This window comes from Lepisma saccharinum, chromosome 24 (genome assembly GCF_977018435.1).
Source record: "Lepisma saccharinum chromosome 24, izLepSacc3.1, whole genome shotgun sequence".
NCBI classification, from domain to species: Eukaryota; Metazoa; Arthropoda; class Insecta; order Zygentoma; family Lepismatidae; genus Lepisma; species Lepisma saccharinum.
Genome location: NC_139252.1, coordinates 57,255,832 through 57,283,734, shown reverse-complemented (window position 1 = coordinate 57,283,734; position 27,903 = coordinate 57,255,832). Strand labels below are relative to the sequence as shown.

The 27,903-nt window shown below is 36.9% G+C and overlaps 1 protein-coding gene across 1 annotated transcript; it reads left to right on the top strand.

Moving 5' to 3' along the window:
• The first annotated feature begins 1,378 nt into the window (after positions 1-1,378).
• Amun (protein amun) lies at positions 1,379-26,365 on the top strand. Its single transcript, XM_083110333.1, has 6 exons — positions 1,379-1,762; positions 11,920-12,016; positions 12,823-12,982; positions 15,415-15,570; positions 19,724-19,890; positions 23,669-26,365. Exons 1-6 carry the CDS (start codon positions 1,614-1,616, stop codon positions 23,945-23,947), a joined length of 1,008 nt encoding a protein of 335 aa, XP_082966459.1. The 5' UTR covers positions 1,379-1,613; the 3' UTR covers positions 23,948-26,365.
• The last annotated feature ends 1,538 nt before the right edge of the window (positions 26,366-27,903 follow it).

The following is a 27,903-nucleotide window of genomic DNA, read 5'->3' as shown; positions in this document are numbered from 1 at the left end:
GGTTCGTCGTGCTGACCACACGTCACCCCGTAGCTGATGAACACCCCCTCTGGTGGTAGAAGTTGCCATTATATATGTGCCATTAAAGTCCACTTTCCGCCTTACAGTTAGGCAACACACATAACAGCTTGCTTGGAAGCGAACATTTCAGGACCTATGTGTCCCATTTTTATTGCGGGTGACTGTACATGAGCTATCTCCAAAATCTCCCTAACAGCTGCATATTGGAGAAAATCTAATATTTCTCTGAAGACATAGAGAGAAAGGGAGAGAACTATATGTAGAGAGAAATGGAGTAACAAACGGAGACAAACAAAGGTTAAGTTGAAAAGAAGAGAAATTTAGCGAGGGAGAGAAAGAGAAAGAGAGAGAGAGAGAGAGAGAGAGAGAGAGTTGGAGAAAGAACGATGTGTAAAGAGTGAGAAAAATAAATAGTAGCGAGGGAGCGAGAAAGAAAGGAAATTGAAGCGACAGAGACAAATAGAAAGGTAAAAGAAAGAAGGAAATTAAACGAAAGACAGAGAAAGAAGCACAAGTGAGAAGAGGACAGAAATGAAAGTAAGAAATATAGGTATAAATAAAGCGAAAAGAGAGAGAGAGAGAAAGGGACGATTTGTGGAAGAAATGGAGTGAGGAAGAAGCAGAAGCAGAAGTGAGTTAGAAATAATGAAAGAAACCGAGAGAGAGAGAGAGAGAGAGAGAGAGAGAGAGAGAGATATTAACGATTGTATAAAGAGAAATAGTGTCAAAAAAGATAGGGAGTTCCATTGGCAGCTGTTACGTGAAATTTCTTTCTTTCCTTTCATTTCCGTTTCTGTTTCTCACCTTGTTTCCTTCTTGTATCTTTACACATCGATTCTCTCATTTCTTTCTCTCTCTCACTTCTATTTCTTTTCCCTCACATTGTTTCTTACATACTCTCTCTCTCTCTCTTCCCCCCTTTATTTCTGTCTCCGTTTCTCACTTAGGCTTGTCACTTGTGGCTAATAGCGAAAATTAGGATGAAAGGACATTCACAAAGGACGCCCAAGCCATACCATGTTATTATCTTTAACCTCCGGATAAAAACGATTTACATAAGCAAATTACAAAATCTTTACATGTACGTTACGTTCGCAGTGAAAGAAAATACAGTCCTATACGCGGCATTGAAAGTAAGCCGAAAAAAATCGATTGATTCAATGAAACCTGCTTACCGGAGTAGCACATTTTATTATTATTATTTATTTAGAAAGCATTGGTGTGATGTATGTTGTTGTAAAGGAAAATAGTAGCCAACAAGTTGACGCTCCTCCTGCTTTGTAATATTCGAATTCTCACCCTCCGGCATTTAGGCGATAAGCGTTGTGCTTGCGCCTCGTGCTGAAAGCTGTATTTGTCAGCCTACGCAAGAGAACCACAAACGCTGGTTGATGTTTCAGAGCATAATTTCCTCTATATTTCAGCACCCAGTCATATGTTGTAATTGTTAAATTTCGTTTTGGTGGATTTTGTGCAAGGACCCTACAAAACACTGCTGGGGTTTATGCCGGGTTTATACACGCATGGAAAACTACTACAGCGAAGTGCTGCGCTCTTGCGTTCTTCTTGTGCATTAGAATAAAGGTATCACAATGGCTTCCGTAAAGGACACGGCTACGTTCTTCGCTAAAGGTACATCAAGTCAGTTTGAACATGTTTTAAATTTATATCCTGAAGCTCTCAAAGTCAAAGCTGAAAGGAAGACTAAGAAACCAGAGGAACTTATAAAATTGGATAATTGGTGAGTACTAAACTGTAGGAGAAGTAGGTAAGATAGGAAACAATGTCATTGAACCTTGCTTTGTATTTCGAGTGCCGTAGCAGACAACTGCCCAGTTAGATAAGTCGCCTGACCGTTTTGAACCTTAGCGCAGTCATTAATTGTTTCCAATGTCACGTGGTGATCGGTGTCAAGCCGTGGGAATCTGTATTTGGAATCGTAAGAATTCCACTTTGAGTACGGTGCCTTTTTAGAGTGCGGATTGATAGCGTCATGTCGGCTGCTGATGTGACATTCGCATGCACTCGCTAGGCGTAATTTACTTCCCTGGATCGCGTAGTTATGCAGATTGTACACAACCCTGAAGTCGCACACATGTGATACTTTGATTAACTTCGCTGTGTATGTAAAACCATTGTCGAGAGCCCGGTTTCCTATAATTTTGAGCAGGGATCTTAACAGAACCCGGAGCGAAACAAGATGGTGACGACGAACAAAGAGTTCGTGCAGGAAAAAGGAAATGCATAATTTTAATAAAAACTTTTCTTATATATCAAATAAATGATTGTGATCAAAGTAGTGAACAGTAATATATATTATTAAACATCAATTGATGTTTCGTTTTTACGGAGCTTTCGGCGTATTTAAATAATTCCAAATTAGAACGTGAAACCTGCTGATCCATGACTGCAAGGTTTTTGTAGTTTGGTTTTATGAAAATAAATGCGAATGAATTAAATGCTACTATGACTAAATTACTATATATGATAGTTAATGTTGCCTTTTATAGTCCGTATTTCCTAGAATTGTTCCAAGTGTGGAACATTTTCAGCGATAACTATGAATTTTTAATTGGTTTCTCGGGAATTTTTTATTAGTCTCGAGAAACCAAGAGGACGTTTTTTGTAGAAGCGTTTCACATACACTTTTGCGTTCATGGTTTTATATAGCAAATCTTGATGTAATTATTGTTTTTTGTGATATTGGTAATTATTAAATCTAGCATTGTTTTAGTATTTCGGATTTGAAGTAATCTCTGCATTAGGAACCGGATGAAGCATTGTCTGTATTTTGTATATAATCTTGTTTTTCGAAGAATATGAAAAATGCATATTAGTGATAGTCCAGGGTTAAACAAATATTCAGCAATTACCGTAACTTGAAATGGTTCCAGATGTTCCATCTAGGATAGTTTTTTTGTTCAATAACTTTGTTCTCTGAATCCCCTGCTTTACAATCTAAGGAACGACTTTAGATGACCGGACCCCTCTCCGATTTTCTTCATATTTGGCATACTCACTAATTGAGGCTTCCTAATCACGAATCTGAAGTTAAAATTTGTCTGAAACATCTAGAAATTGCAAAATAAGCGAAAATAAGGCGTTAGTTTTCGGAATGGAAACCGTCGATTTTCGCGAATTTTTTTGTTTCACCAGCAAATATATATATTCCTGATATTACCACGACACCAAATTTTAACTGTTTGCCTAACGTGCCAATGGTTCGTGGGGCTAGCGTCAATGGTTCGTGGGGCTAGCGTCAATGGTTCGCAATTATTTGCAATTTCTAGATCCTGATACTACCACGACACGAAATTTTAACTATGTTTGCCGAAACTAACCTAACCACGTGCCAATGGTTCGTGGGGCTAGCGCCAATGGTTCGCAATTTCTAGACGTTTCCGACAAATTTTAACTTCAGATTCGTGATTAGGAGGCCTCAATTAGTGACTGTCAAATATGAAGAAAATCGGAGAGGGGTCCGGTCATCTCAAGTCATACCCAATCTAAATAGTGAATAAGAATGTGAAACCCCAAGGCAAGAAATTCCGCTCAGGCACTGAACAGTGACATCATCAGTGTGGCCCCAGAACTTTGTTCATTCATTGCTTCTGTTTTTCGTCTAGCAGAAACTTTTATTTTCTTTTTGAGCAATGACTGGATCCAGGCAAATTTCAATATTGAATTTGGGAGTGCAGTCAATAGACTTGTAACTTGCATGATTTCTCTTTGGTTAACTGAAACCTGTATTTTCCTAATTAATATATTATGTGATGCTCAAGATGACGTTTATGATATTTTTCAAATTTCTCCTAGACACCGGGCATAAGGCTAAAATGTAGGACATGTCCGGGAGACATCTGGTAACCCTACTATTTCACTAACCATGTTATAGTGTGTGATATCGTGTAAAGAAAGAAACTATTAACAACTGGGAAAATAAAACCCTGTATTATAGAATTATTCTTTAACAAACCAACTTAATGGTAATACACTGCAAGTTTTTAGTGGTTTTTGTTCTGATAATGTTATTTGTTGTTGACCATTTTTTATAAAAACAATAGCTTTAATGGACTGATTTGTCCTGTCATGTTTTGTTACATTTCCTCAGGTTAAAATCAAATTAAAGTGTAAATTGAGGCTGCGTCCCGAAATTCTACACCCTTGATTTCTACCACATTTCAAATCTTTTCATCCAAAATGAAGTTTCTTCTAAGAAAGGGTGTTCTTAACTAGCTGGGAAGGAAATTTTTAGAGATCAACGTGCTACGAAATTTACATTTTTGTAATATGAAAATTTCTTACCTATGTAACGTGATTACGGTTTTTCAGGGCTTCCATCATGGATTCCTGTCACAGGCGCACATCTACACATTTTCTTTTTCTTCTTATGAATGAATTGTGGATTGTGAATGTTTAATTTTTTGGTACCTTCCTAATGTTTGAGTGAATTGTCAAAAAATAGTGTTGGGCAGGTTCTAATATGCCTTTAAAGGGACTCTCTAGAAAAGGCAGGTAGCCGAGGCAGAGCCGCGGTAGCGACAGGGGGGTGGTAGGTCAAACACCCCAGGGGCGGAGCCCGGAATTGGGGGGCTATTTGGTTCAATATTATGAATTTTTTTGTTTACCCCTGAAAAAGCAACTGTTATCCATCGGTATGGGTGTGGGTGGCTGCTACGAAACTGACATAGCCGGAAGTAGACCTCCACCTCGCAACTTTAAACGGCTGTACACTCGTAAATATTTGTTTCTGCGCTCCAGAATTTTGTTTTTCACAATTTGCAACACTCATTCTACCTAAGAAAAAATTTTCACTACCGAAATCGAGCGTGTAGTATTTCAGGATGGACCCTAAATTGATTAAATAGCACATCCTACTTCAAACTCCCTATGCATTTAAATGAGAGAACTGTTGCTTGTCTGAAGGGCAAGGACAAAACTATCTTGTCTATCATCTGCAATTATTTTTTCCTGGTCAACTCAATCAGAAACTGATAATTTTTTAGAGAGGTCGAATCCTAATTTCCTAACACAGTCACATGTGTTCTCCTTCTCCAGTATTTTTTACAGAAGTCATCAAATGTAACTGCCTAACACATTAAAGAGCACAAAAATATTATGTAAAGTCCATAGACATCCGAAATTAAGAAAACTAGGGCTGATTTGAAGCTTATGTATTGGTATAAGAAACAATCAGTTGGATTTCATTTACTAATACTGGCCAATACTTTTCCAGCGTTAATTTGATGCTTATAGTTTAACTGGAATACTCGCCCACTAACATTAATCAATATGATGAACAATTTGAAATTGGTACAATTTTCAAACATCAGTATCAGCTCAGACCTAGAGAAAAACCCTTTTTTGTAGCAAAATTGATGAAAGTAGACTGCACACTGTGCTGTTGCCGTCGATGATTAATTATTAGTGTACTGTTATCTTTCACAATTCGTGAAGGGGAAGAAAAACTATTGTAGGCTGATTACATATCTAAATTACCTGAATATTAGCATAAATGGAGGAACGACTTGAGATGACCGGACCCCTCTCAGATTTCCTTCATATTTAGCATACTCACTAATTGAGGCCTCCTAATCACGAATCTGAAGTTAAAATTTGTCGGAAACGTCTAGAAATTGCAAAATAAGCTAAAATAAGGCATTAGTTTTCGGAATGGAAACTGTCGATTTTCGCGATTTTTTTTTGTTTCATAACCAAATATATACAGGGAGGTTATTTCAGGCGTTCACCGTCACAGCGTCGGCCGCCGAGCGGTACCTTCATGCAACAGGTCCCGGCAAATTGACTTACAGGAAGTCCGTAACAGACACCGCTTGTTTTGTAATATTTCCACTGTTCACAATTACAGTTACAATTACAATTGAAATAAGCACGTAGCTTGTCGCAAGGATGCTGGAAAAGGTGTCCTCCCAAATACAAATATTTCTGGCACCTTATTTCTGACATCTAATCTTAGATTAGACATCGCTACTTTATCACAGAAAGGGAAGACAGCATCACGGCGCATAAAGCAAACCGAAAGCGTAAAATGATATTTAAAAGTAATAATAAGGATGATCACTAACCTCCTGTGTTATAAGAGATGTTGAAAATGACCTCCTTCAACAGCAATACAACACGTTTCTTAGGTTCAAGAGATCCTGTCTCTCGTAATTGCCTGACCAATTTTCTGCAAGAATTCGTTTTCACGTAATTATCGTACATAAAAACTCTTTGTTCAAAAGTATATTTGTTTAGCGGCATAACTAATGAATGAATAACAACACACAATAAAGCACTAGAACTGAATAGCACACCAAATCAATAACAGTATAAAAAACACGCGTACTGATAAACGCAAACAGAAGTGAGCATGAGGAGGGTACGGTACACTCACTACGTCTGGTAGCCGACAGTGTTGCTAACCATTTTTCGGCAATGTCCCTACGCCAAGTAAAGCGACTAAAGAATACAACACCTCATGAGCATGCAAAACAGAAGATAAAATATACACATTTACTTACCAAATCTTTCTGCTCGGTGCTTCCACAATTAACGAAGGAGCGAGTTTACAATACAGGGCCCCTCCCAGTTTTTTTGTAATATTTCGCATACTCACTAATTGAGGCCTCCTAATCACGAATTTGAAGTTAAAATTTATGGGTCACGTGTAGAAATTGCAAAATAAGTTAAATTGAGTGGTCCGCGATCGGCACGATTGCTCATTATTTACCAGAAGATTTTGTGTTTCAAATACTTAAAAAACAAAATATACATTCGTGATATTACTACGACCCCAAATTTTAACTACGTTTGCCTATCCTAACCTAACCTAACCTTACCTGAATGGTTTGTGGGGCTACCCGTGCATGGTTTTTCTACCCCAAATTTTAACTATGTTTGCCTTGCCAAACCTAACTTAACCTAACCTTAGCGAGAATGGTCAGTGGGGCTATCCGTGAATGGTTTTGAGCTAATTGTGATTACGAACCGATAAAAAATCTTATTTTCGTAGCACTTTAACGGCAAACGTTCATCATCGAAGACGCCATTTTTCGTATCCTGCAATTTTACGATCGATGCACTGTTGCCAAACTTACCTGTAATCAAATCAGTCCACACTCCACATGTTCTTCTACATCGTGATTGTCGCTGTCACATGTAAGCACCTTCTTTGGGCAATATACCGAAATCCATAAGTTTATTAATTAGCCCACGGCAATCCTCCTGCACACTCCACCTAAAAATCTGTGCAACATTAACAAGGTTTTTACTGTTCTTTTCCGCCATTCTTGCACGATCCATGCTCTCCAAGTATGAAATCAACAGTGTGGCAACGCTGTAGACAGCGTAACTAATTGCGAACGTCGTCAATTGTTCATATCAACAAATATAGCTACCATAATTGTATACTGAGAATCATTGCGAGGATTGAAAAGCTTATTTTACAACTTCTACACGTTGATGAACAATTTTTTCACGTCACCCCAACATGTTAACTTGAGATAAATCATCACGACTAATTATTTCGTGAGTATAAGACGTAGCATAGAAATTACAGAAGGGTCCGGTATTGTAAATTCTTGCGTTAATGAATAATAGGGGTGTGCGGGACAGAATTTTTTGGGTCGGGACGGGAATTTTTATTAAATCCCGACATTCGGGACGAAAAAATTTGCAACGGGAAATGTTCGAAATTTCCCGAAGCTCTGGAAATCTCGAATTCTACACGTCATTTTCACTTTAAGTGATTGTTTTTGCATTTCTAGAATGAAAACTTACAATTTCCGATAAGTTCCAGAAACTTGCAATGCAGAAAACGTCGAGAATTAACGACTTTTTAAAGTGACCATTCGGTATTTCCCGACTGCTTGGGATCCCGAAAAGTCGGTAAGTCATTTCCCGAAGTCGGGATCGGGACGGGAATTTTTTTTCCCGATCCCGGTCCCGACTTTTCGGGATCCCGCACATCCCTAATGAGTAACGTTGAGTCGTTTACTGTTGATTATGTTATTTGAAGTCATACATGTTGCTGTTGTGAAGTAATAAAGGTTGGTTGGTGATGCTGTATTTCCTGCAGTCTTGAACAATTCTGGTCCCATTTTATTTCTCTTTTTTGTTTTTGTATCACTTAACGTTGAAAATATTCTTTCAGTTTCCGCGTTAGAATGTGGCAATGTTAGCACTATTTTCGCGAGAGGGGAAATGTTTTCAAAAAAGAACTTGCCTTCAAAGTTCTTGGTAACCGATAACATGTTCCAAAATTCTGATGGAGATTTGTTGGTTAGTTCTTTTTTCTCCTCCTCGCTAAAGTATGCAGATAAACTAATCCATTCATTCCAAACCGAGCACGAAGAAAGTGCAACTGACTGGCGAGTAAGCTTTGCACAATAAAATGTTATTTTCCAAGATTGAAAAAAGTCCCTACGTTTTCCCTTATTTGGTAAAATCTGAAACTACGCGGGCGAAATATAGTGAAAAGTCCCTATGCGTAGGGACATGTCCCTACGGTTGGCAGTGTCGCATTCGTTCAGTATGAAGCGCCCTCTCGCGGCTGACAACTCCCACCAACCCCGATAAGCTGCCGGCGCTCTCGTGACAACTGAGGATAAAATAACGATGTCTAATCTAAGATTAAATGTCAGAAACAAGGTGCCAGAAATATTTGTATTTGGGAGGACACATTTTCCAGCATCCTTGCGACAAGGTACGAGCTTATTTCAATTGTAATTGTAACTGTAATTGTGAAAAGTGGAAATATTACAAAACAAGCTGTTTTTGTTACGGACTTCCTGTAAGTCAATTTGCCGGGACCTGTTGCATGAAGGTACCGCTCGGCGGCCGACGCTGTGACGGTGAACGCCTGAAATAACCTCCCTGTATATTCCTGATACTACCATGACACCAAATTTTAACTATGTTTGTCTAACCTAACCGAACTAACCTAACCACGCACCAATGGTTCAGTGGTTCGCAATTTCTAGATGTGACCGACAAATTTTAACTTCAGATTCGTGGTTAGGAGGCCTCAATTAGTGAGCATGTCAAATATAAAGAAAATCGGAGAGGGGTCCGGTCATCTCAAGTCATACCTAAATGAAAACTCAGCAAATCAATTTTTGGTAGAAACTTTTATCACAAAACTTCACAACTAAAAGTTTCAGCTTGGTGACTGATGTTTTGCTGTAATATTGCTGTTTTATAAGTTTGCATGTACGGAATTTTGAAGATTCTAAATTCAAATTGCAGTACAGCATAAGTTAGCAAGTGATTTTTTTGTCAACGTTGTGAACATTCCATACAGTCAGTAACAATTTCTTACTCTTTGTTCTCAAGCCCCCCATTTTCCACTTTCTCACATGATTTAGCGATGTTTTGAATACAGTGATGCTCAGCTTCTTATAGATTGATTGACTTACTTTATTTTACTTTTGTGCCACTTTTGGCTAATTTGCGAAGATGGTGATAAATTATGATATGATTAACTTGATGAAAAGCACACTCGCAAACATCCATACCCAGGCTGGGATTCAAACCCGGGACACCTGGCATTGTAGCTTGATGTGCTTACCACTCCTCAATGGGGGCCAGCTCAGCTTCTTGTATAAACCACAAGGGAAAAAACCTTTGGTGAAAATTCTGGATCGGGAAAAAAAAATTCCCGTCCCGATTCAGACTTCCTGACTTTTCGGGATCCCGAGTAGTCAGGAAATACCGAATGGTCATTTTAAAAAGTTGTTCATTCTCGACGTTTTCTACATTGTAAATGTCTGGAACTTATCGGAAATTGTTAATTTTTGTACCAGAAACAAAAAAATAATCAGTTAAGGTGAAAATGACGTGTAGAATTAGAGATTTCCAGAGATTCGGGAAATTTCAAACATTTCCCGTTCCGAAAATTTCCCGACTTTGTCGGGAATTGGCAAATTTTTCCCATCCAGACCCAAAAAATTCTGTCCCGCACACCTCTAGCGAAAAGTCTCCATGCAACTTCCCTTCCTTCCTTTCAATTCGGGCCATAAGGAAGCATGGTCCACTCTGCTTCTCCCCTCCACGTGGGAGTGCGGTGCACAGGAGTTGCGGGTCTGCGCAGGCTTTTTTGCTTGTGGTTCCACTATAGTATGCACAATTGCTAGTGGCAGGTGGCAGTGGCAGGTGGTTTCCTGGCACCTGATTTTCAGAGCTGGCGCCTAGCTCTGAAGAAGATTTTTCGAGCACTGGTACCAGGTATAAATTCCTTAAAAAATAATGTTAAAGCAGGGGCAATTCTTCCATGTAGGAAGTGAGGAACTTCCTACAGTTCATTTATACTTGCTTCCAGTTCTCTACTTTTTAGAAGTTTAATAATAAGGCACATTATAAAATTATGAGCTCAATGTACGTACAATTGACTAGGTTAGCTACTGTCAAGAGTTGACTGGTGGCGCTCCTTCCAGCCGCAGCCAAGAGATGATGGACACACGCTTTGCTGCCCTGCCTGAGGAACCTCGCTGGTATCACTACAAACAGATGGGTGAGGAGTGGAAAAGGGGCAGGGGGAAGGTTGCGGTTTTAGAGCATCCAGCGAGGAATCATGAGGGGTGCCAACCCCATCAAAATGGTACTAAACGTAGCACAGTTTGATCTTCGTTGGCCCCTAGCATCCTGCTTTTGGCATAATGGTCAAATCTAGTATAATCCGCAAACGCGAGTCCCTGGGAGAGGGAAATCGAATTCAAAGGAATAGGTTTGCAGGAAATTTAAATAAAATTACGTTCAAATCTTATTTATACTTCATCAGCGGACTTGTTTCAAATAAAAGGGAGTATGCACACACAGCGACACGCTTTTTGTTACAACCATGCGACGATCCATCATCCTCTATCTTTATCCTGTCGACTTTGTTCCGGGGGAGATTTTACGGCAGTAAATCGATAGAAGGTTGGCGGTAAAGAAACCATTTTCTCAAACCGTTTCAAGTTCTAATCGAAATTCTTGCAAAATCTGAAATATCGTCATGTATTTTCGTTGGTTTTTATAGGTTCACATTAAAAAATTTCATAGTTCAAAGGGGCAAGGGCCCCTTGCCCTACCTTGTGCATGGGCCTGCAGGTAACATTCTAAATGCAATGGATAGTACGAGCGATTTGTGCGACTGTAATTGAACGCATTTTTCAAACTTTCCTCAGTTGACTTGTTCCTACACTTCAAAAAAGCAAAAAGTCGCCACTGTGTTAATGGCAGGAAAAGATTGCAGGGATTTTTAAAAAAATAATGTGCATACCTCCCTTCCCCCCCCCCCCCTCTTTTTGAAAATCGTAGTCACACCACTAAGCATTGCAGTGACAATATTTGCAAATTAACTTACTTTCTTAGCCAACTTACTTAGTCAAAAGTGGCAGAAATGCAAAGAAAAATAAACACGTTAATAATTAATTAAGCAGAATTGATTAGTCTAATATGCATATCATCTTATTGATGAAAGTGCTTGTTGTTTTACTGATCCAATGTTCTTGGCAATATCCTTTGTCTTTCTGAAGAATTCTGCCATTTTGTTATTCTATGAAAAGATCGTCTACACTAAAATTTGTTTTTGTGAAGCAAATTTGCAGTTTGTTTTTCTGTGGCAAAACCAATTACCTTAATTAAAGAGGTGAATGAACCATTCAGGTTCTTTATTGAATCTATACAGTAGTGTTCGTTAGCATTAGTAAATTTTGTCAAAATATTTATTGGCAAAAAAAAAAATTATATTGGTCCATATCCAAGTAACATTTCTTTATGTTACAAAATTGTTTTATGTATTTAAAAAAAATATATTTCACTTTTCACTGTGTTAACACTGCAATTGTGTTATACATTTAGTGTAGTGCCTTTTTTGTATATTTACAAGTATTGATAAATGATCGTCTCTTTCAGGTACCAGAATGAACTTCCGTTAAAAATAAAATCCCGAGGGAAAGATGCACATCTTATCCACGAGGAACTAGTGCAAACTATGAAATGGAAATTAGCTGTAAGTAATGATAATGATATCTCCAGCGTAACACTCAGTCAAATTATAAGATTAACGCTATGCAGATTGTTTATTGATACATTCTCTCAACCATTGTTTATATGGCCATGACAAAATTTGTAATTAATTATGAAATTAGTATTTGAAAAAAATGGCACTCCTAATATTCTTTTATTTTATAATGCTAGTCATGTGTGGTGTGAGTGGTAAATTAATATGTACCCTGGTGAATCAGTTCAGAGAAACCCTTCAATTACCTTGTCCACTTCTTGTCTAGCAACTTTTTCTAGCGGGTTCATTTAAAAAATTTTATCTACATGTGTTTAATTTTTTTTCTTTTGTAGTTTATGGCTGTTACAAGGATACAAACATTTTTTGTTGTAATGTTTCGGGAGAAATTAATGTCTGAAGAGAGTGGCTGTTCTCCCAAAATGTTACGACAAACATTGTTTCTATGCTTGTAACAGCCATAAACTGCAAGAGAAGTAATTCTACAATGCAAGCAATACATACATACAAGAAAAAATGTTGAATTTTGTAGTTGTAAATGGTTCAATCATTACACATACATCACATGACATGTACAAGTTCCAAATGATCATATGAATTGGGAAGAATCTGTTAGCATAAATTAACCCAGAATTGAATAAGCTAACTTTTGGTTTTCTGTAGGTCTTTTGGTTAATTTTTAATTGCAATCTAAACTCGAGTATCTATAATTTTTAATCTGATAGGAGTAATTTCATTAAATGTGAAAGTTCTATGCTATTCATGTGTAATTGGATATGTGTGTTATCCTTTTTCAGCGAGGGAAGTTCTACCCTCAGCTATCTTACCTGGTGAAAGTGAACACACCGAAGGCCGTAGTTACAGAAACCAAGCGAGCTTTTCGCAAATTACCAAATTTGGAGCAAGCGATCACTGCACTAAGTAACTTAAAAGGTGTCGGAACAACAATGGCTTCAGGTAAGTTCAGTTCTTTAGTTCATTAAATGTAAAGGTAAAAGATAAAGTTCCCCATGCACATTGCACTGTGCCATGTAGGCACATAGAGGGGATGTGGAGGTGATGGAATCAGCACCACACTCTGGCCACCTTATTCTCCCTCCAGGTACTTAGTTATTTCAGTCTGGGCAAAACCAAAAGCTGTTTCCTGCAGCAGGGTCTCTTCCAGTCATGAAAGTCAATAAATTATACTTGTGGTGGTCAAGAATATTTGCTACCACAAAGACTGATTGATTGAATTAGTTTATTTTACTTCACTTTTCTGTCGCTTTTGGCTAATTGTGAAGATGAGGATGAATAGCGTTAAGATAGATGGATGAAGGGACAATCACAAATACGAGGGGAAGTCAAAAATTATCTACACTTTGGCCACAACTTTTCTCAGGTTGGCCACACTGCCTTCAGGGCTTGTGTGCAATAAGGTTGTACTTTTGTGGTCATGTGGCCGAGGTTTGATCTTAATCGCTCCATTTTTCTTTCTTTTGTTACAGATTAAACATGGCCACTCCCCGACTGCTCAGGATCCCGAAAAGTTGGGAATTTTTTTTTACCGATCCCGACTTTTCAGGATCCTGCACACCCCCAGTTAAAATTCAGTGACATATGAAATCAGCATTTCTCTGTTTGGGAAAACTATTTTAATTCCCGATCAGTTATGTTTAACTGCAACACTTAGATGCAAGTAACATCTTGTGAACAAGCCCACAATCTAGTATTAGAAGGTGGTCATGATTTGAAGTGCATCAGAAACTAAACTTTATCTTAATGATGACTGAGTGAAATATGATAAAGAAATCAAAATTAGCAGAGATAGTTAATATCATAAATTTTGAGATTTTGATTGGAAATTGAGACTGTACTGGAGTACTGCTCACTATTGCATCTGAACAGGTGCCCAATACATTTCAAGATATTGAACAGAAAACTGATTTTCCCTGTGTTTAAAATACTGCTGCTACAGTAGAACTCCAATTTTGCATTCCCTGATTTGCATTATGCATGTCATAACATAGGAAAATGCAATAAAATTTCTCAGATTTTGCATTTTCCCACATTTCAATTTTTTTCTCTGCATGGTCCCTTGAAAAACATAAAATCGGGGTTTTACTATGGATATTTTCCGTTGTTAATTTTGGCATTGGAACTGTAGAAAATGTGCCAACCCCTTGAAATTTGGAGCAAATAGGAAAATTAAATAATGTTTGAGCAAATATTTTTTTCTGAAATCTTTAGTAGTGCAAACGAGGAAATTTTAATAATTATGTGTTGGTTTGAAAAACAAAATTGTATTGTAATTTTTGTAATCCTCCTTTCTTTTTCAGTTTTTAAACATTCTTAATTCCTTTCTCCCATTATTATCCCTCCCTGGTCTTTACTAATGACAATGGAATTATCAGAAAAGTATTCTTTGACAAACAACCAATGTAACATTTTACTGTGTATTTACAAGGTGGCTACTCTCGGGAATTACGCATGAATTATTGGCTCTGGGAATTATGTGTGCATTCTGCATGAATTTTTCTCCGTAGACGTGAAAAACTGCTACTTTTTTTAATTAATACAAATCGCATTAAATTTATATACACATTTATAAATTCCTACGAGAAGTTTTTCACAGTTTAGCATTTATTTAAAAAAACTAAATATGCTGAGCAAGGCAGTAATTTATTTTATTAAAACATAAACGTAACGTTTCAACCTTCTAGCAAGGTCTTCTTCAGACTCTGTATCAACAAAAGTATGTTTTTAATAAAATAAATTACTGCCTTGGTCAGCATATTTAGTTTTTCATAATCATGGAAATGAGGCTTAATGGTGTTATAGCATTTATTTGTATCGTGGAAGGAACAGAAGATTATTGCAAGATAATCTTGAAGTTGGTTAGTTAGATTTGAGTTTGAAATCCTTATATATTAACAATTTTTCGTAGATTAGCATGTTCCGTAACAATTATGACTTGTGTTTGTTGAGGTATTTTGAGCGTGAATATGTGAAATGGCAAATGTAACTTACTTAAACACTCCTTACCTTAAATTAAATATATATATACATATATTTATACCGTTTAATTGAATTATTAGAATTTTTTGATAGAATTGGAATCGCACAGATTCTTTATATTAGAGGCGAGGCTGGAATAGAGAAGATATCTGCTTCAAGCCTTGAATATTTGGAAAATTTGCCTTGAAAACCGGGAATTATACTTGAATTCTATCATGGTCCTAGAGTAGCCACCCAATTTTTTTTTTTTTATGGTATGCATGTTCTTTCTTATATTGCAGTGTTGTGTATTGCCTTAGCTGTTATCAGCACTACAGTGTTATGTTGTGTCCAAGTATTGACATTTACTTGTCTAATTCTCATTATTGATGTGACTGTGATCTCTTGTACAGCTCTGCTTGCGGCTGCTGCCCCTGAAAAAGCACCGTTCATGGCGGATGAGTGCCTTATGGCCATTCCTGAAATTGAAGGTATTGACTACACGACAAAGGAATACCTCAACTTTGTTAATCACATCCAGTCTGTTGTTGATAGGCTCAATAAGGAAGGTAAGTAAATGCCATTCTCTGCTGATGACATGCATTTGCCTTTTTTTTTATACTAAGGCAGGTAGAAAGTTTATAGTACGTACAATCAAACATAGTATGTGGTCTAGTTAAATCAAAGATGATAAACTTTACACTAAATATTGCATCTAAGCACACTGTATTCTTAAAATGTTTACAGATCATATAATCACATGGTTTTCGGTTTTGTTTAACATATCTTCTCTGAACATCTCTTTTTGCAGTCAGATCGACAATTTACTGACTCTTAACCTTTTGCCCCCCAAGGCCTTTTTCACATGTAAGCCTCTCTGTCCCGAGCCGATTTTGAGCAAAATGCAGAGTTTCAATTAAGTGAGTGTAGATCGGAGGCTAATTGCCCTAGAGAGATGAGTGATATACCGTTGTACGCAGAATGAACCAGAGATTCAGACTATATGAAATTTCTGCAAATTCGGCGTATATGTGGCGGGGGAGAGGGGGCTAACTCTCAAAATTCCAAAATTTCGGGGAAAAAAAACTTGTTCCCGCACCCTCCCCTCAATCAAAAAGTACATGACAGTGTCGACATGCACATGGAAATGATCGTTAACATGTAAGGAACACAAAAATATTTGCATTATTATCATATGACCAATGTAACTTGAGTTATACCCCCAAAAGAAATTGTCGGCACGCCACTGATTCAAGCTTCAAAATGCAGTGGTACCTTGAAATGACTTTAGCTCAGAGACTAAATGCCCTAGAGATATGAAAGATATACCGTTGTACGCAGAATGAATCACAGTTTCAGACTATATATAATTTATGCACATTCGGCATACATATGGGGGGAAAGGGGGAAATCCCCTAAAAAATACTTTTCTTTAAAAAAATGGTTTCCCCCCACCCCAAAAAAAATGTCAAAATGCAAAATTTTTTCTCCCCCTGTCCCCCCCAAAAAGATATGAAAAGTTCAAAATGCACATAGAAATTATCGCTGACATGTAAGGAACACAAAAATATTTGCATTATTATCATATGATCAATGTAACTTGAGTTATACCCCCAAAAGGAATTGTCGGCACGCCACTGATTCAAGCTTCAAAATGCAGAGTTACATTGAAATGACTATAGCTCAGAAACTAAATGCCCTAGAGATATGAAAGATATACCGTTGTACGCAGAATGAATCACAGTTTCAGACGATATATAATTTATGCACATTCGGCGTACATATGGGGGGGAAAGGGGGAAATCCCCTAAAAAATACTTTTCTTTAAAAAAATGGTGTTTCCCCCCACCCCTCCACCCCGAAAAAAATGTCAAAAGCAAAATTTATGCAATTTTGGCATATATATATGGAAGGGGAAGGGAGAAAACCCCCAAAAATTATTTTAAAAAATTGTCACCACTCAAAAAATGTCCTTGCACTTGGGCACAAAACGACACCTACGCACAACATTCACGGACGAAAAGCTAGAACGTAGTGAAAAATGAGCGCCAATTCTTGCAGCTGCTTGAAATTCTATTTTTAGACAATGCTGGGTAACCCCTGTTGGCACTTGTGGACACTTGTGCTAAAAAAAACAAAGGTTTCCTTCAGTGCGCTTCGAAATTCCATTCTCACAACGCAGATTCAACAACCAGTCTTCCCCCTCCCCCATCCCCTGCTTGCACCCTCGCGGAAAACTTTTATTTTGACATCGGATACTGATAAACAAGCTTCCTTCGAATGCATTTAGCAGGAGGGAGTGAAAAGCATTGCTTTAGAACAACAAAGCCGGTCTTCCTTTGTCGGCAAAAAGTTAACGTTGAAAAGAGACTCAAAAGAGAAGTACCTTTTCCCGCCTTTTCCCTTCCATTTTCATGAAGACAAAAAAAAATGCAAAAAAACATTTCTGTTAAATACATGTGTTAGGAACAATATAAAAAAATAAAATCGAAATTCTAGCCAAAAATAGAAAAGTTATAACGTAAAAACTACGACCTTGACACAGCGTCTCAATCGAGATGCTTGGGACAGTGAGGGTTACATTTGGGTATCTCGTTCCAGACGCTTGGGCGGCAAAAGGTTAAGTGTCAGACATATTCCTAAGAATACATTATTTATTCAATAAATTTGACTGATTGATTTGGTGTTTTAAGTCCACTTTATGCACAGTAAGACTAAATGGAACTGGACCTACAGTTTAAAGTGGGATCCGAACCATTATATGCCTCCACCGGGTATCGAACCTGGGAACCCTTGATTACAAGGCAACGATGCTACCACTGCGCCATCGAGGATGCCTCCTGTAAATTTGAAAAATTGGAATCATGTTCATATGGTTCTCACACTGTGACATTATTTTTTGAATTATGAGTGCATTGAGCATATTCACTTGATGGTGATGCATACCACTGCATTTGTGTTTGGTTACAAGTATCTGTAAACTCTTATGTATGTCTTTGGAATTGTGCAAAAGGATTGCTAATGGTATATGTAGTGTTTGTGAATTTATCTAACACACTTTTTTTTTTACGCAACATCCATGTAGATAAAAAGTAATCAACCATACACACACCGAAGTACACTATTTGTGTTACTGTTTCTAATTCCACATTATCAGCAGTTGCATCAATAGCATTTTAGCGCCTATGTCACATTTCACATGAGGATTTTTATTATTCAGAAGTCATTTAACGTTGACCATTGTGGAGTTTTGCCAAGAAAAGTAGTATATTCTAAAAGTTGCTTAATTTTGGTGTTGTTGCATATTTAGCTGAGCAAGACGTACGACTTGTTATAAATGTTTTTTAAGATAATATCGTAAATACGGAGAAACTAGTACTCACTTTTATCCGCGAAGCTGTTTTTTTCTTTTTTGATTAATTGGCAACTTCCACCATCCTCGGAACTTGCTGTACAGCAAGTGGTGGTAGTGGCCACTGAAACTAATCGAAAAAGAAAATACAGCTTCTCGGATAAAAGTGAGTACTAGTTTCTCCATATTTATATACTACCACGTCTTTCTTTTCCAAATTATGAATAATACCGTATTTATTCAAATCCAAGATGCCATCAAATGTAAGGTGCACCTTAAATATTGCTTCAGCTTTTGAGGGGGAAAAAACCTTCCAATGGGAGGTGGACAGATATACATACTGGTAATACTGGTGATTTTTAGCAGTACCATGGTAAAACATGTAAGAAGGAACTTTATTATTAAAATTGGCAAATACTCCATTCTACAGAGCGTTTGAAAAGTCCCTGCACTCAAAGTTTGAGAATTTTGTGCTCATAATTTATTGAACTTGTCAATGTAATGAATACATACATTTGTTAACTATATCTTGGAATACACAAAAAAAAAAAAAAAAAAAAAAAAAAAAAAATTGGAACACTATGTGAATAATACTGCAATCTCGGAGGTAAATTACACACTAACAAGATGGCAAACCACTTTCCACATGTTTTTGTAGAGTTCCAGTTCACAGGAGGTGCTGAAAATGGTTGCCATTTTCTTGTAAACACAAGTCCAAACGCTTACACATGTTCTGTATCACTTTCCTCAATGTTTTCGTGAAGATCTAACCATTCGCTGCTGAACGTTATGAAGGAATTCCTGTGTGACTACCTTGGGTCCATATCATGAAAAGGGCACACAAGTCATACACTGCGGTTTTACCTGGTGCCGGATCATCGGGAAATAGACTTCTCCGTTTCTCCACACATCTTTCATGTGATGTAAACTCAAAATATGCTTCCAACAAAACGATTCCCTGTGCACACGTAAAAGGCATTGCTGACAAACTGTGATGGTACATATCACACTGAGGACTGTAATATTGGCACTTCTGTAAGCATAACATAAACTCGTTCTTCAAGGTCATACCAATCCCTACTGACAGGCTTGCCAACTCATCCAAATGAATGCCTTAGTAGCTGTTTTTAAAAGTACGAGTTCAGGGACTTTTGGAATGCTCTGTATATTACACTAGTGCCGTGGTATATTCATGCATATATACTTGAATTCAAGAAGCCATCAAATCCAAAATGCATCTAAAATTTCAACATCCAAAACCTGGATCAAGAAATGTTGCACCGTAGATTCGAAGAAGTATGGTATATATCAAGATATGCTCCTTTTTTGATTTCATCAATAGTTAATGTTTGTATTCCTGTTCCCATTAGTAAGCAATGGCAAGTGGAATCCTCACAGCGTGGAGTTGGCTTTGTGGACTCACTACGTGGCTGCTGAACTGAAACCCTCGATGCTCGATTCTATCCCCAGCCCAACAGAAAACGGAGACTCTCACCCGGAGGAAACCAAGAATGGAAGCACAGCAGACAAGGCAGAGGTAATTTTCACTTTCCCAGCATTGCTTGATTTAGCAAAACTACTGCTGGTGGAAAATATCTGTAATTTAATCGAAAACTATATGATATTGTTATGCATGTAGAAATTCGCAAGGCTTGCTCTCCAAGACTAATCTCTCTTGTGGTATTTGAGTATCTGCAGATTTCAGTAAGGGTATGGTGGCATGTTTTGGGAGTGTTTGCCCTCCCCTCCCTTCTCTGTAAAAAAAAATTCAAGTAGTAGTAGTATAAAGTATGAAAAATTAGCTTTCATTACCCATTACTTTTCTATTGCAATATTAAATTGAATATTGAAGTCCCCTTAATTTTTGCCTACAGATTGATTACAATTTGTATGTAAAATAATTGATAGCATTGTGTTAAATGCAAAGTGAGTACCGAGTTTGGATATATATACACAAGTTTTGGTTGATAAAAATACATTCAACGTGTATTGCATTTTAACATGGTGTGATGATATGTTTTGGGGAATGAAGTTACTAATTTTTTCCATGAAATTTATTTATAAGGGTTTAATTTCGGTGGCCCATGCCACCATTCACTTGGGCTACCAAAATTAATAGAATCTTTACAAGTAAGTTGCATGGGAAACAGTAATTTTCTTCTTTGTATTTACAATGCTTTCTGAAGTCTGAATTGTGAGTTTGGTAAAATCCAGGAAAATTGATTCCGTTGTAAAAAATTGAGAAGTAAAAATGAACTCTTTTACACAGGAATAGACTTAATACTCTGTATGTGAGAGAAGAGATTATTTTTATTTTTCCTAACCTATAGGCTGGAGAGTTTATCCTGAAACAAGACAGTTCCTGTCCCTCGGTACTCTTGTCATCTGCAGACTACTATTGTTGCCAAACATGTTTTGTGCATCAATAGCAATTGACTGTGCTGTTGTACGAGTTATTCAGAAAGGCAAGAAAATAATGTCACAAAGTTATTCAAACCCTTAGGGAACAAAATTTTACCAGTTTGCCATCAGAAATACCTGCTTCCTATGTGTCGGTTGCTTTCCCCTTCCCTCTGATGTGAATGTGGAAGTGTACAAATTCTCCTTGTAAAGGAAACAGCTCTGGTATGCAGAGAACAAAGCACATGATAGCTGGCAAGTTCTTCCCCTTGGAACACTGTATGTCAGGAACTGTTTCAGTAGAATAATGAAAATTGTGTCCTATCTTCATAAAAAATATTAGTTTTGTGTTCAGTATAAAAATGTATCGGAACTTGCTGTGGGGATGCCAGACAATAATTTTTAGAACTACACATTATAAATTCAATTTTCATGGTCCCAATAGAGCAAAATGTTATACAATTTTCCCAGATTTTACATTTTCATGTATTTTAACCCATCCGCTTACCTAGTCGTCGAATCGATGGCCTGACTGGACGTTCGCTTCCCATACCTAGTCGTCAAATTGACGGGTTCCCGATTTTCATCACGTAGTTCCTTTTTCATTCAATAGATGGCAGAGGTTGTATGACCTTTTAAATCTATGACGTGTATGTTTGTGCTGCTAAGTTTTTCATACCATTTCAAGCGTGTTTTGTTCAGTAATTTCTCATGTAAACAAACCTTCATTTGTTACGTCTTGCAAACATGTTGCATAGGAATGTTGTAGATGATTCTGCGATTGAAAAGTTGCTTTTCGATAGCGATGAATAGGAAAATGTGGATTTTGGAAGGGGAGATGAACACGGGGGTTCATTTTATGTTAGTGAAATTGAAGAATGTAGTGAAAGTGAGGAAGAGGTGGCTGTGGCAGGAAAGATATAAAAGGTTGAGGAATGGAAATGGAATGCAAAGATGTGTGTGATCAAATTTATTAGGTGAGTTTCTAATTATCTTTCAAGTAAACTGCATATGTGCATACTTATTACTATCCTTCCACTTCAATATATAAAATTTTCACGTAAATTGCTTGGATAGTTTAAACAATATTTGACATCTTGTCTTGCTGTGCAACCTTCACGGGAGATAGCCAAATTTAAATGGTATTTAATGGCAAAAAAATTGGCATTTAAATGGTAAGCGGATGGGTTAAGTTTTTTCGCCTTGCTTCCCTGAAAAAAGTATAATCGAGGTTCTGCTGTATTTGCCATCCCAGGTTCAGATCTCAGCCTGGGCTGAGTGTCCCTTCAACATATCGTCACTCATCCTCATCATTGCGATTAGCCAAAAGTGGCAGAAAAGCAATGCTAAATAACTTAAATCAATCATAAAATCTTAATGAAGTTAGTGAATTTGTAGTTTTCACCCTTGACTGGTTTCCACCCCCTGCTGAACTAGTACACACAATTAGCAAATAAATTCCAGTAGGGATGTGACGAAGCTGAAAATTTACCAATGCCGATGTGCTTACCAATAATTTTTGGAACCAATTCCGATACATATGATTATTTAACATAAATGGAATGTTATTTTCAGCATGACAAAAATAAATTTGCTATGTACCTTTCTATTGCATATCATGTGAATATACATATATATTGCATCTAAAAAAAATGGTTATGTGAACCTTTAAGGAGAACATATTTTCTGAAGAGATTTAACATTAGTACACAAGCAGTTCTTTGAAATGCAAAATGAATTCCTGTTCTTAATGTTGTAAATTTAATGCTGGCAGATTCAACTTCAGAAACACGAGTTTTTGAAGCACTTCTGGAAGTAACCTACTTCTTCTCTTATTGCAAATCTGTCCAGCAACACTGAATACTGATGCAGCAGGTATGCACAAGTATTTTCTTATCACTTGCTTCAGGTTTGGATACTCACTTTTGAATTTCCAATACAACAGCAGATCCTGGTCACATGAAATAGTTGGCTCAGCAGTGTACTGTTTTATTTCTGATTTTGAGGTAGTTGATCCTCAATAATTTTATTACAAATGTTGACTAATCATAACCTGATTTTCAATAAATCTTACAAAATTAAAATATAAAACTTATTATAGATTGTTTTTCTTGTATGTACGCATTACTTGCATTGTAGAATTATTTTCCTGTAGTTTACGGTTATTGCAGAAGAACACTGGAATAAATTAAATAATGAAAATGGTAACATAGATCCAGTATGGAGTTTTCTTTTTCACAAATGGAGTAAGCCACCATCTTTAAAATTTAATGTAACAGAAAACATCAAGAGACTTTGTGAAAACAATGATGAATTTGAATTACCTGATAATTTAAAAAAAAAAATCAAATAAAAATAAAACAGACTGCTTCTTTTCACAGTTAAGTTGCTATATTACAACAATCTAACATTGACAGCATCCATTATATAATGGATCCTTTTTGTTTAAAAAAAATACTAACCATTGTTATAACTGTATCTTTAGTCAAAATGAAAATAAATGTCTGATGAAAGGAGCGTGTGTTCTCCTGAACGTCACAAAGAAAAACTGTTTTCTTATGCTTGTAATAACCGTAAACTACAGGAAAATAATTATTATAGATCGACCACAAGGAAAAAAACCTTGGGACGAAAAGTCCCCGCTCAGCTTTCCCTTCTTCCCTCCACCTCGGGCCATAAGGAAGCATGGTCCACTATCCCCCTCTCCTACTTGCGGGAGTACGGTGCACAGGAGTCGCGGGTCTACGCAGGCAGGTTGTTTTGCTCGTGGTTCCACTATAGAAGGTAAACTCTACTATAATCTGTACCGGTTTAAATATCGGATTTTTGCCGATTTTCATTCATCTGCAATCGGCTTCGGCACATCCCTGAATTCCAGTGAATGAACTTTAACATATTCCATGTTTTCATTTTAGAATGACAATTCTGACGAGAGTTTGGATAGGAGCGAAAAACACACAACGGATAACGCTGACTCGGCCACTGAAGATGGTGACTCACTACATAAGTTCCCGGCTGAAAATGTCCCTCCCAGTGAAGATACCAATGACTCAGTTGCCACTTCAGAATCCACCAATGATTCCACAACCAACCAGTCCGAGACTAAGAACGACCGCACCAGTCCATTCACCAAAAGTTCAGAGGAGACAAATAACGAGGAACCAGCAACAAAGAAGATACGAGTAGATGAATAGTGGCTCTGGGCTTCATCTTTGCAAATCAAGTTTTCATATACAGAGACGTCAACAGTTTCTATTCATTATGTGTAACATTGTTGAAAGAGGAAAAAAAACTGCATTGTTAGGTTTTTTTATTAACATTCCATGGTAGACGAGTGAAGTGAGACTGTCTGCTGAACTATTACGTGTGAAGTTGATTGGTATGCATTTTGTGTACTCTGGTAATTTTTGTAATTTTATCTGAGTGAAGTAGTGGAAAAGAAGAAATGCCTTAAATAATAAATTATTACTGCCAAAGCGAAATAAAACATTGAAGGCTTGTGTTTGTGATGACAGTGATGGTGGACAAAAAAAGTGCAGGACAGGAGGTTTACACGTATATCCTTCAAGCAAGGGTAGTAGGTTGTACATTTCAAGTGCAGTTTTCTGGTAGTACTGTGACCTGCCAGTTTGGCAGTTCTGTGAACATTTCTCAGGTTTTTTAGAAATACATTTCAGCAGTGTTACACAACAAACACACACATTACGACACATCAGAGTTAAAAAATGGAAAAAAAAAAAGTTTTCACATCACTCATTGCAGCATGTGAAAGAAATATATACCTCTTCCAAGATTAATGAAAGATGAATTTTAAAAAGGTGAAAACTGCTAAGGGGAATAGCAAGACAAGAAAATTAATATTTTGTAATTAAAGAATGAAATCTCGGCATTTTTCCCCCTCGTTTGCATAGCCTTGTCATGAAAGATGCATGTTTCGACTCCAAGACATCTCAAGATCGATTGTTGGTGATATTTTTATTTATATACTTGACGCGTAATATGTATGTGTATATATATATACATAGAGAAAGCATGAATTTGAGAACAGGGTTATGCAAAAGTTGTGTTTGTTGTTTTATGATGACATAATGAGAGAGAAAAAAATCTTGCAGTGACGTTAGAGATTGAATCAAATCACTATGCCTTCACGTCATACCTCTTATTAAAAGGAAAAGGTGTTTTAAAGAGAGGGAATTGAGGGGGTCGTTACGATTGCACATGTTTGACTGAAGCATTACTTGATGTATCAGGTGATGTATGACCAGTGTATTTTTTTCTTTTTAATATTTTGTGGTAATATTCTTTCTCATTCAGTAAATTGTCATTGTATCGGTAATAGGAGATGGAAGAAAGTATAAGAAATGTCACATAAAAGGCCTTATACAAAGTGGTATGGTGATTTTGGTCAACTTTGTGTTCAGTCTTTTGTGATAGTGAAATATAGTCCGAATCAATATCAAGAAATTTGTCTGATCTCTGCGTTCAAAACAATTCCCAAAGATTTCCTCTGAGTGTGTGTACTTTTTGCTATCACCTGCATAATTTCATAACCACAAGGGTCCATGACAAATCTTCCTGTTCATGCTTTTCATTAAGAACACTCAAATGTATGTTATTTATTGTACTGCTGAAATTGTCCCTTTTATTTTATAGTATTTGTGTGCTCAGGTACAGTACGGTTTCTTTTGCAAAATCCTGTTCACTACCGGCATGTCAAAACAAGCTTGATTCAGTATTAATGTTACACTAGGAAAAATACTATGGTTTTCATTTACTGCAGACACTTTTTTTTCTTTCCTTTTTCTCGTAGAATGAACTTTTCATGTGAATTACAGAATATATGTGACTAGAAGGGCATACACAGACTGGTATGTGGATCTAGCAAAGGTGGAGGTGACAGATATAGCATGTAGATATTTCTGGGAGTATGATAATGTGAATGCTGTATTAGCTTTTACACACTACACACACACACACAAATTGTGTTGCATAAACAAGCATAATTATATTTCAATGAAATACTTTGTTTTGGAGTAAGATGGAATGGGTGGTCTTAATTTAGCTAGAAAATTTTTTGCAAGCACGAAAACTTTCTAGCACAGTATTTTTTAGCAAAGAAAAATGGACTGATGAAAAACTTTCTAACAGGCTTTGTAAATAGTGGTATACGTATGTACTTCTCTCCACAATTTTTTGAAACGTTTTGTCCATGCTCTTAAAAGAAAATAGGAGGATAAGCGTATCGGAAAAAGTAATTTATACTGCTAGGAATATGTGATTGGCATCAAATAACTTGTGGAAACATTTTTTCCATGTAATTGATGATTCAATATATTCTTTTTATACTTATTCACATTTATTGTAGACTTGAAATATTACATGTTTTTTTTTATGATGTTTTGTTCTGTTAGGGTGTCTGATTCTTAGTGAACTTATTAAATTGGAGTGAAAGATTTCGTAAGAAAGAGATTATATTTCTTTTGAGCATTTTCTTCTTCCTTTAAACATTCGATTTAAATTATGTACCATGTTACCATACATGCTCGTGTAATTTCAATCTGTAAGACCAGCTACAAACTTTAATAAAAATATCATATGCATTTTTCCAATAACTTAAATATTTGCAATAGTATGAAAGGCTGATGTGCATGCTTTTGTTTGATGTACTTTTTATCCTTTTGACCTGACTGGGCTACAGAAACACCCAAAGTTAGGTATGATGTGTTACACAAGTAAAGTTTCATGTTTCCACTTGCAAATTGAATTGTTTGGTACTATTATCGTATGAGGGAAACACCTACGAATCATATATTTCGGACTTCTTTACATTGCTAACGTAATATTTTGGAATGCGGAACATTTCTTAAGGTGAAATAATGCATTTCTAACTAAGATAATGTCTATTTCTTCTATTTACGAGTACTTACTGTTACTTGTTGTTTCGAATCTGTAACAGATTATGGCCGTGAAAGCGTACTGGTTTAGGGGGCGTTCTGAGAGTGTTTTGTTGATTTATGCAGTGTTGCAACCTCGTTCACTGGAAAATATCTAGTTCCGTGCCTGGATTTGAAATTATGCTAATACGTCGCAAACCATTGACGTTAGCCCCAAAAACCATTCACGTTAGCCCCAAAAACCATTTTCTGTAAGGTTAAGTTAGGTTAGGCAAGCATAGATAAAAGAAAAATACTAGAAGTCATATTCTAGTGAAAACATGGCGAGGCTGAAACACTGGCTACGGGGTTGCATCATCTTAACACATGGAACATTGCACTCTCCTGCAGAAAGCAAATGGTGGGAGCAGAAACAGCGTGTCGGACAGAGATTTTCGCAGAAAACAACACGCATTCACATTAAAATGGATCAAATTTACATTCAGGAACTTCGACAATGCTAAAGAAAATGATTTCCTTAAGTACTTTCTCCTGTCAATTTGAAGGAATCCGTTTCCCTCATACGATAATGTTACCGATTGTTTTAATTTCGAAAGACCACTGTCTTCATTAGCTAAGATTACGGCATCTGGCACGGAGGATGTCATAACTTCAGTTAATGAGGGCAGTGAAAAAAAAAATCATTTTCCAAGGTGGAAACAATACTTGTGCAATATTAAAACCAGTTTTACTGCATGCATCATGAATAGGTATGACGTTTCTGAAAGAGTGAAATATTCTCATGTAGAGCTCATTTGATCAGTAAGGGAAAAAAACCAAACAAGGGTTATTCACTTTACATAATTATACTAAGAGGATAATAGAGATGAGGGATAAAACAAATGAGTGGATGGCTTGCTGCCAACGTACTTGAGCATGGGCTTCAAAGTGTTTTCCAAAGTTTAGGAAAGCTTGGAACATGTTTAATCTCTTTAATTGAGAATCCACTGCTGCATTATCATGTGATAATCGATGTATGACTTGTATTTAGGTGCCTTTAGGAAGTAGAATAACAATGAAGAGTGCGTTTGGCATAAATAAAAAAACTCTGTTTTAAGCTTTGGTAATGCTTCATTCCGATAACAAGTATTACCAGTACAACATCGACAACTTTCACAATGTGTAGATTACATCAAGGCCAACAACTTTCCTTAACTGCTTGTTGAGGCTTCGTTTTGATGCTGCGTTCTGCCAAAAAGGTAATTTTCTATCCTGTA

Bases quoted from the DNA above. Each gene is read 5' to 3' on its own strand.
- Amun (XM_083110333.1), top strand. From the start codon at position 1,614: ATGGCTTCCGTAAAGGACACGGCTACGTTCTTCGCTAAAGGTACATCA. The intron at 12,017-12,822 runs GTAAGTAATGAT...ATCCTTTTTCAG, and splicing joins CTATGAAATGGAAATTAGCT to CGAGGGAAGTTCTACCCTCA. The intron at 12,983-15,414 runs GTAAGTTCAGTT...TCTCTTGTACAG, and splicing joins CGGAACAACAATGGCTTCAG to CTCTGCTTGCGGCTGCTGCC.